Source organism: Salvelinus namaycush, unplaced genomic scaffold, assembly GCF_016432855.1.
Source record: "Salvelinus namaycush isolate Seneca unplaced genomic scaffold, SaNama_1.0 Scaffold2673, whole genome shotgun sequence".
Taxonomy (NCBI): Eukaryota; Metazoa; Chordata; class Actinopteri; order Salmoniformes; family Salmonidae; genus Salvelinus; species Salvelinus namaycush.
In genome coordinates this window covers 23245-34572 of record NW_024059534.1, presented here as the reverse complement: position 1 = coordinate 34572, position 11328 = coordinate 23245, and the positions used below count along the sequence as shown (strand labels likewise).

The 11328-nt window shown below is 49.6% G+C and overlaps 2 protein-coding genes across 2 annotated transcripts; one reads left to right on the top strand and one right to left on the bottom strand.

Annotated features, from left to right (window-relative positions):
• Positions 1-807: 807 nt before the first annotated feature.
• LOC120039374 (ALK and LTK ligand 2-like) lies at positions 808-9586 on the bottom strand (the record flags this gene model as incomplete). The annotated part of the gene is made up of 4 exons (XM_038984804.1): positions 8721-9586; positions 2442-2761; positions 1913-1966; positions 808-888 (listed from the first exon to the last, which is right to left on the bottom strand). Coding segments are annotated over exons 2-4 (400 nt in total), but the record flags the coding sequence as incomplete, so codon positions are not given.
• On the top strand, positions 3007-5789 carry LOC120039373 (proline-rich extensin-like protein EPR1). The gene is made up of 2 exons (XM_038984803.1): positions 3007-3016; positions 3307-5789. The coding sequence occupies exons 1-2, from the start codon at positions 3007-3009 to the stop codon at positions 5787-5789; spliced, it is 2493 nt and encodes an 830-aa protein (XP_038840731.1).
• Positions 9587-11328: the final 1742 nt, after the last annotated feature.

Genomic DNA, 11328 nt, shown 5'->3' with positions numbered 1-11328 from the left:
TTGGATGGTGTATCAATACACCCAGTCACTACAAAGAGAAACATAATTCCACGTTCACATTATAGGGTATTGTGGGTATGCCTGTGACACAAAATCTCAATTGAATAAATTTAAAATTCAGGCTGTAATCCGACAAAATGTAGAAAAAGTCAAAGGGTATGAATACGTTCTGAAGGCAATGTAAGTGTAATGATTACCATGGAGGAACACTTTACCTGAGACTCAACACTTTACCAGAGAGAGGAACACTTTACCAGAGACTCAACACTTTACCAGAGAGAGGAACACTTTACCAGAGAGACAACACTTTACGAGAGAGAGGAACACTTTACCAGAGACTCAACACTTTACCAGAGAGACAACACTTTACCAGAGAGACAACACTTTACCAGAGAGACAACACTTTACCAGAGACTCAACACTTTACCAGAGAGACAACACTTTACCAGAGAGACAACACTTTACCAGAGAGACAACACTTTACCAGAGACTCAACACTTTACCAGAGAGCCAACACTTTACCAGAGAGACAACACTTTACCAGAGAGACAACACTTTACCAGAGAGACAACACTTTACCAGAGAGACAACACTTTACCAGAGAGACAACACTTTATCAGAGAGGTAATGCGCTCGGCTGCAGATAAACATTATACTGGCTTAGATTCCTCTTCCCCCTGTGTGTGTGTGTGTGTGTGTGTGTGTGTGTGTGTGTGTGTGTGTGTGTGTGTGTGTGTGTGTGTGTGTGTGTGTGTGTGTGTGTGTGTGTGTGTGTGTGTGTGTGTGTGTGTTAGCATTAATACTCACAGGCAGGGATGGTACAGTCTCTGGTGTTGTGGTACAGTCTATAGAAGTGTTTCCTACACCTTGGGTTAAAGAATAGAGGACCTGGAACACACAGATAAGGGTTACACTGGTGAACACACACACACACAAAGACACAGATAAGGGTTACACTGGTGAACACACACACAGACATAGACACAGATAAGGGTTACACTGGTGAACACACACAAAGACACAGATAAGGGTTACACTGGTGAACACACACACACACAAAGACACAGATAAGGGTTACACTGGTGAACACACACACACACAAAGACACAGATAAGGGTTACACTGGTGAACACACACACATAGACACAGATAAGGGTTACACTGGTGAACACACACACAGACATAGACACAGATAAGGGTTACACTGGTGAACACACACACAGACATAGACACAGATAAGGGTTACACTGGTGAACACACACACACACATAGACACAGATAAGGGTTACACTGGTGAACACACACACAGACATAGACACAGACAAGGGTTACACTGGTGAACACACACACATAGACACGGATAAGGGTTACACTGGTGAACACACACACAGACATAGACACAGATAAGGGTTACACTGGTGAACACACACACAGACATAGACACAGACAAGGGTTACACTGGTGAACACACACACATAGACACGGATAAGGGTTACACTGGTGAACACACACACAGACATAGACACAGATAAGGGTTACACTGGTGAACACACACACAGACATAGACACAGATAAGGGTTACACTGGTGAACACACACACAGACATAGACACAGACAAGGGTTACGCTGGTGAACACACACACACATTAACACACAAACTATCTCAGTCCTGGGCAACTCCAGTCCTCAGGGGCCTGATTGATGTCACACTTTCCCCCCATCATCCCCATCTAGCAAACACACCTGATTTAAACTAATTGCATTTTTAACAGAAGATCATGATTAGTTGATTATTGGAGTCAGGTATGTTAGCTGGGGCTGGGGGCAAAAGTGTGACCCCTCCCCCCCCCTCGGAGACCGGAGTTGCCCAGGCCTGCACTAACTGTCACTGACACACAGAAGCGGGTCTGACCTGTTAGGTGTTTGAGGAACTTTTCTTTCTGTCTCAGGTCTCTGGGGAACACCTCTGGAACGACAGGGAATACAATAAATTCAGACCACATGCACGGTGGACTGCAGGACAATATGTCTTTTTATTTTATTTTGCCATCCACATCGCCACGTCCACTAGCGTTTTTTTCTTCAGCACGGTGAGCAGCAGGATTTAATAAGAGCAGCAAGATTTAATAAGTCACCTATGATGTGTTCTGTATGGTGAGACTTGTCACTAATGGTTAATAACTCACCTATGATGTGTTCTGTATGGTGAGACTTGTCACTAATGGTTAATAACTCACCTATGATGTGTTCTCCATGGTGAGACTTGTCACTAATGGTTAATAACTCACCTATGATGTGTTCTCCATGGTTAGACTTGTCACTAATGGTTAATAACTCACCTATGATGTGTTCTGTATGGTGAGACTTGTCACTAATGGTTAATAACTCACCTATGATGTGTTCTGTATGGTTAGACTTGTCACTAATGGTTAATAACTCACCTATGATGTGTTCTCCATGGTGAGACTTGTTCACTTCATTCCTCTCCTTGGTCTCCAAGGTAAACTCCTGTTTTTTGGCGGGGTAGCGCACGTGTACCTGGTCCTGGTTCTGAGCCAGACGCACCTTGTCCATGATGAGCTCCATGAGATTGTGTCCGTCCGTGCGCGCCCCTTTGCTCACGTCCAGGAAGCTCTGTTTGCAGAAGCCAGCAGTCAGCAGTAGGACCAGCAGCGCCAGTAGGACGGGGATACGCAGCGCGTTCATCGCTTCTACCCCCCCGGGAGCACGCCTTCCCCTCGCAGAGTCACCTCGCACTACCCTGAAAACACACAGACTGTCGGCAAAGGATATTCCAAACTGCCTTTCTAAGTACAATTCATCATTCAGCATACAGACGAGACATGAGCGACAGTTGACCTCAGATAAGTTTAGAGACCGTCACCCTCAAGTCATAAGAAAACAGATGACCCACTGTCTCCTCCTGCTCACAAAAACACCTCCTTTCTACTGATAGATCATGGCATGAAAGAATCAGTGTCTGATGAAAACCAGCCCGTTATTTAAATGTATACCGGTATGGTAAATAGCAGCAGTTAGGGCTGGGCGATATGGCCGAAATATCATATCACAATATTTTCTCTGTTTTTTCTCGTTTGCAACAAGATCTCATGGTTTGACTTCAGATTGAGATGTTTTGTCCACTTTCTCTAAACGTCAAAATTCGAAGTCGTTTTTTTTTTTTTTTTTTACAACCTGTGGTTCAATTTAAGACATTAATTCCGAATGGTTAAGTTAAGAGTCAAGGTTTGGGTTTAACACAAGGACTGGGACAAAACATGTGACCCTCGGAGCCGGAGCTTGCAGCTTACACCCATCCACCACCACCATCCACACCACACCCATCCACCACACCCATCCACCACCCCTATCCACACCACCCCCATCCACCACCCCTATCCACACCACCCCATCCACCACCCCTATCCACACCACACCCATCCACCACACCCATCCACCACCCCTATCCACACCACCCCCATCCACCACCCCTATCCACACCACCCCCATCCACCACCCCTATCCACCACCCCTATCCACACCACACCCATCCACCACCCCTATCCACACCACCCCCAACCACCACCCCTATCCACACCACCCCCATCCACCACCCCATCCACCACCCCTATCCACCACCCCTATCCACACCACCCCCATCCACCACCCTATCCACCACCCCTATCCACACCACCCCCATCCACCACCCCATCCACACAACCCCATCCACCACCCCATCCACCACACCCATCCACCATCCCATCCACCACCCCTATCCACCACACCCATCCACCACACCCATCCACCACCCCTATCCACACCACCCCTATCCACCACCCCATCCACCACACCCATCCACCACCCCTATCCACACCACCCCATCCACCACCCCTATCCACACCACCCCCATCCACCACCCCATCCACCACACCCATCCACCACCCCTATCCACACCACCCCCATCCACCACCCCATCCACCACCCCTATCCACACCACCCCCATCCACCACCCCATCCACCACACCCATCCACCACCCCTATCCACACCACCCCCATCCACCACCCCATCCACCACCCCTATCCACACCACCCCATCCACCACCCCATCCACACCACCCCATCCACCACCCCTATCCACACCACCCCCATCCACCACCCCTATCCACACCACCCCATCCACCACCCCATCCACCACCCCTATCCACACCACCCCTATCCACACCACCCCATCCACCACACCCATCCACCACCCCTATCCACCACCCCTATCCACACCACCCCCATCCACCACCCCATCCACCACCCCTATCCACACCACCCCTATCCACACCACCCCCATCCACCACACCCATCCACCACCCCATCCACCACACCCATCCACCACCCCTATCCACACCACCCCTATCCACCACACCCATCCACCACCCCTATCCACACCACCCCCATCCACCACCCCTATCCACACCACCCCCATCCACCACCCCATCCACCACACCCATCCACCACCCCTATCCACCACCCCTATCCACCACCCCATCCACCACACCCATCCACCACCCCTATCCACCACCCCTATCCACACCACCCCCATCCACCACCCCATCCACCACACCCATCCACCACCCCTATCCACCACCCCATCCACCACACCCATCCACCACACCTATCCACCACCCCATCCACCACACCTATCCACCACCCCCATCCACCACCCCCATCCACCACCCTATCCACCACCCCTATCCACACCACCCCCATCCACCACCCCATCCACCACACCCATCCACCACCCCATCCACCACCCCCATCCACCACCCCCATCCACCACCCCCATCCACCACCCCTATCCACACCACCCCCATCCACCACCCCATCCACCACACCCATCCACCACCCCTATCCACACCACCCCTATCCACACCACCCCATCCACCACACCCATCCACCACACCCATCCACCACCCCATCCACCACACCCATCCACCACCCCTATCCACACCACCCCCATCCACCACCCCTATCCACCACCCCTATCCACCACCCCTATCCACACCACCCCCATCCACCACCCCATCCACCACCCCATCCACCACCCCATCCACCACACCCATCCACCACCCCTATCCACACCACCCCCATCCACCACCCCATCCACCACACCCATCCACCACCCCTATCCACACCACCCCCATCCACCACCCCATCCACCACACCCATCCACCACCCCTATCCACACCACCCCCATCCACCACCCCATCCACCACACCCATCCACCACCCCTATCCACACCACCCCCATCCACCACCCCATCCACCACCCCCATCCACCACCCCTATCCACACCACCCCCATCCACCACCCCATCCACCACACCCATCCACCACCCCATCCACCACACCCATCCACCACCCCATCCACCACACCCATCCACCACCCCTATCCACACCACCCCTATCCACACCACCCCTATCCACCACACCCATCCACCACCCACATCCACCACCCCATCCACCACCCCTATCCACCACCCCTATCCACACCACCCCCATCCACCACCCCATCCACCACACCCATCCACCACCCCTATCCACACCACCCCCATCCACCACCCCTATCCACACCACCCCTATCCACCACCCCATCCACCACACCCATCCACCACCCCTATCCACACCACCCCCATCCACCACCCCTATCCACACCATCCCCATCCACACCACCCCCATCCACACCACCCCCATCCATCACCCATGCCTACTTGATGGTAATAGCGCTCACCGTTGCCCCTAGTGACAGATTTTGAAGGCATCTCCTGACGTCCTCGGGACATGGATGGACGTCCAATGTCTATGTGAATTTGGCCATATTTTATGTTTCTGAATGATAAAACTTCTAAACATGTATTATGAGAAGGGTATGAAACCTAGGATGGAAACAGATGAATCCTAAGTGGTTTTTAATGGCTTTGTCCATTCTGATGGTTTTATACTCAACCAAACTAGGACAACAACTTAAAGAGAAGTAGTCCAATTTATATAACTTTTCATTTATTTAGCACTGTAACAAAATAGCAATACAGACGGTATTGTAAAAATCTCTACCGGTTTGTGGATCCATGCCGGTATACCTTAAAGCTAGAGTCCTTAATTAAAACAATAACAACTTTTCCACCCCGCCTCTGTTTTGGTAAAAAGCTGATGGGATGGGCCTGGAAAAATGTAACCACTCTCAAATTCCTAGACAGAGCTATGGATGCAAGGACTGACCATCCATGGTATCAGAATTATAGTATTAACCATGTTTTGAGGCAATACAGTGTTTGTTTACATTGTTCATGAGGTTACATTGTGAATCAATGGGTATATATCATGAATTTATAAGTCCAAAAGTGGATGTAGCAACTAAGGAATCCAGCTTTAAAACAAGATATATCACCCAACCCTAACAGCAGTGATGGCAAAGGAGGAGACTGCAGTCGTCAACCCAGTCTACCCAGTCAAGCCTCATCTCTCTCCAGTAGCCCCTGGAAAGAGTCCCTCTGGAACCTACTGTAGCAGCCGGGAAGACATGAGAGAGGACACTTCTGCTTTAACAGCTGCAGACAACCACACAACCTCACTCAAATCACCAAGTTTTGTGAATCCAGCCCTCACAATCCATTGTAGAGACAGACAGACAGACAGACAGGCAGGCAGACAGACAGACAGACAGACAGACAGACAGACAGACAGACAGACAGACAGACAGACAGACAGACAGACAGACAGACGAGACAAAGAGAGAGAGAGATGTGAGGGCTTTTCCCCAGCAGTAGTCCCAGTGATCTCAGTCCAAGTGTCCATTAACCTAACAGACCCTCCTGATGACCTATAACCTCACAGACCCTCCTGATGACCTATAACCTAACAGAACCTCCTGCTGACCTATAACCTAACAGACCCTCCTGATGACCTATAACCTAACAGACCCTCCTGATGACCTATAACCTCACAGACCCTCCTGATGACCTATAACCTAACAGACCCTCCTGATGACCTATAACCTCACAGACCCTCCTGATGACCTATAACCTAACAGACCCTCCTGATGACCTATAACCTCACAGACCCTCCTGATGACCTATAACCTCACAGACCCTCCTGATGACCTATAACCTAACAGAACCTCCTGATGACCTATAACCTAACAGACCCTCCTGATGACCTATAACCTAACAGACCCTCCTGATGACCTATAACCTCACAGACCCTCCTGATGACCTATAACCTCACAGACCCGCCTGATGATCTATAACCTCACAGACCCTCCTGATGACCTATAACCTAACAGACCCTCCTGATGGCCTATAACCTAACAGACCCTCCTGATGACCTATAACCTCACAGACCCTGCTGATGACCTATAACCTCACAGACCCGCCTGATGATCTATAACCTCACAGACCCTCCTGATGACCTATAACCTAACAGACCCTCCTGATGACCTATAACCTCACAGACCCTCCTGATGACCTATAACCTAACAGACCCTCCTGATGACCTATAACCTCACAGACCCTCCTGATGACCTATAACCTAACAGACCCTCCTGATGACCTATAACCTCACAGACCCTCCTGATGACCTATAACCTCACAGACCCTCCTGACGGCCAGACCTGATTTATACTGTAACAACCTGATATTATAATTCTTTAACAACCCTCCCACCCTCCATCCATCCTTCTCCCCGGCGCACGCGTGTGTGTGTGTGTGTGTGTGTGTGTGTGTGTGTGTGTGTGTGTGTGTGTGTGTGTGTGTGTGTGTGTGTGTGTGTGTGTGTGTGTTTGTGTGTGTGTGTGAGTTAGTCATTAAAACATCACATAATGATGATATTAGTCATGTGATCGAAACGTAGACTCTCTTAAACACAGCCACATAACTACAAGCACTTTGAGCAATGCTTATTATGCTTATTCAGGGGAGGTGTTAATAAGACAGACACACACACACACACACACACACACACACACACACACACACACACACACACACAGTCAAAAGGCATTCCGCTGAATGTGTCCCATACCATACTGTCTGTAGCTGTCTGTACTGTCTGTACTGTCAGTAGCTGCCGGTAGCTGGTTGTACTGTCTGTCGCTATCTGTACTGTCTGTGCTGCCGGTAGCTGCCAGTATTATCTGTACTGTCTGTAGCTGTCTCCTCTGTAGTTGTCATCAGACATATCTGCCATGTCACCACTTTCGCTGCATGGCAACTTACAAACACAGACAGGAGTAAGCTGCCAGTACTGTAGGTAAAGCAGGACGTGTCCCTGAAGTACCTGACCAGAGGTCTCTCACACACACACAGAGAGAGAGAGAGAGAGAGAGAGAGAGAGAGAGAGAGAGAGAGAGAGAGAGAGAGAGAGAGAGAGAGAGAGAGAGAGAGAGAGAGAGAGAGAGAGAGAAAGAAAGAGAGAGAAAGAAAGAGAGGGACAGAGAAAGGCTATATGCTATTATAAGCTAATGTTCCCCTGTCTGATCCGCGGTTCTAAACACAGACTACTGCTGTGACCCATGAGGCGCTGCCAACATTTGGCCATTTGGGCAACGATGCTGCGTAAAAGGACAGCCTCGTTAGAGACCATATTACTTTTAACTTTCACTTATGTCATTACAATGAACAACAGTTAAGTCTCAGACAGACGGGGTTCGAACAGGACCGGTAATATAATAGGTTACCTGAGTTGTGTTGTTGTCTCGCGGGTTCCAGGTGAAACAGAAGCCGATCCCGCTGCTGCGTGTTCCAGGATTAAAACACCTTTTAATCGCTTCAGCTACACACACACACACACACTCCTTCACTGCAATACGCACTCCAACTAGACACACAGACACACTCCAATACACACAACACAGCTTGTTGTCCTCGCAGTGCGTCGTCTGTCCGTTTCCAAATAGGTATCCCCCAGCTCCGGTGCTGCGCACAACTTCCCCCTGATAGTAGTGCGCCGTGCGTCTTCTTTTCACAAGTGCAGTAGTTCCCAGCACCGTCCGCTGTCTTATATCTGCTGCTCCTCTGCTGAAGGTGCCGACCGAGCGGCCGTAGAAGTGTGGCTGGATAAATTAATGACCGATACAACTTTATTAACAAGTCTCTAGACCTCATCTCATGCTGATGAAGAGGTTCTGTTGCCCGTCCGTGGTGAGCTCCTCCGCTGCTGCTAGCGCTGTCATGCTGGATGGCTTGTGCTGTGCCGCGCGCTCTGTGGTGTGTGTGTGTGTGTGTTTGTGTGTGTTGAGGTCCCTGGAGTATTTTTCTATTATCCCGGGTTGTCTTTGATCAGAACAGCGTTCAGAGCGCGAGCTGAACCGAACAGAGACGTCATATTTACACCGGATCAGTAAGGAGCCCTGGCCCCGGTCGCCCTATGCCGTTCACTCAGTCCTCTCGTTTTGGAAAACGTTTATGTTCCTCTCTCTTGTTCCTCTCTCTTCTCTTTTCCTGATCTTGGTCGATAGTGCTGAGAATGATAAGTTAGTACCCTAATATAGTAGGGAAAAAACGTGTTCCCGTCCTTCAACCATGTCCCCGCATGGGACAGGAGCAGCGCGAGGGTTAACCGATTGTATAAAGCCTGCTCCCACGAGGTTCCTCCCCTATCGATTTCCGTCTCACTCACATCTTGTCCGCCAGAGGACAGGAATTCACAGACAATAATATGATTTACAGAGGCAGGGTGGTTTGTGTAGTTCTGGACACACACACACACACACACACACACACACACACACACACACAAGCTCTCACGTAAACGTTCACACACAACTGTGCGCTCCGTTTAGACCGTACCATGGAGCACGCGCATTCAGGTCTCTCCTCGAACTATACGCCCGATAATGCTTTCGTTTACTTAATCTGAACACCACTCCCCGTATAGAGAAATAAACATTATCTATCCTTCTCTTTTCGGCCTGAGTCGGGGGTTGTGTGTGTGCGTGCGTGCACGCGTGTGGTTTTGGGGTAGGCTATTATTTGCCCTCGGGGCGGCTAATGTTAATCGGGATTATGTCTCGCTCGCGCTGGAACTATTATTAAACTTGTGCTGATTAATCAGGAAGATCACGAGGGACAGACAACAGCTCACCTCGATCTCAGCTCAACTATGGGCTCAACACTGCAACTCAACAAAATAGCCTACACTCGTTCAAATTATAGACCAAACTGGTAGATATATCATTCAATATATCATTCCTTATATGATATATGATATATCTCTTCTCTCGAAGAATTTTACGCACTCATTGAGAACTAGGCTATAGTTTATTTCTGAACGTTTGGCTACACTAGCCGAGCCTACTATATGAAGACAGATCACGTAAGATTCTTACTTTTTGTTGAATATTCATTGAGCTGCTCAGAACCTCCTGAATGTAACCTGCCCTATCTGGCCCACCCCTGGGTGGACGTATGCCCGGGGGCGGGTACGGAAGGACACGAACTGCGCAGCTTTGCCGCCTATATTGCATTGTTATGACGTTTGCACTAATAGGTTGACTACTAACTCGTCCATGGCTTAATTGTATAAAGTAATTGAGCTTGTTCGATATTTTAGTGCAAGCGACTGCAGACACTGATTTACATCACCTTGCCTCATAACTACTAATTTATTATTTGTAGATTAAGTCAGTCACTCATGATTTACCCAAAATGCAATGTTGAACAACCCCAATATATTACTAGTTCTTAATGAACTCTTTTCTTATTAGCCAATTCCTTTTAACAATGTTGCTCCATGTCTCTCCATGGTCCTCATGTCATGCTGTTTCTCAGGTTCTACAGATGAGGATGGGCCTCATGTTCTACAGACGAGGATGGGCCTCATGTTCTACAGACGAGGATGGGCCTCATGTTCTACAGACGAGGATGGGCCTCATGTTCTACAGACGAGGATGGGCCTCATGTTCTACAGACGAGGATGGGCCTCATGTTCTACAGACGAGGATGGGCCTCATGTTCTACAGACGAGGATGGGCCTCATGTTCTACAGACGAGGATGGGCCTCATGTTCTACAGACGAGGATGGGCCTCATGTCATGTTCTTTCTCAGGTTCTACAGACGAGGACGGGCCTCATGTCATGCTGTTTCTCAGGTTCTACAGAGACGAGGACGGGCCTCATGTCATGTTTTTTCTCAGGTTCTACAGACGAGGACGGGCCTCATGTCATGTTCTTTCTCAGGTTCTACAGACGAGGACGGGCCTCATGTCATGCTGTTTCTCAGGTTCTACAGACGAGGATGGGCCTCATGTCATGCTGTTTCTCAGGTTCTACAGAGACGAGGACGGG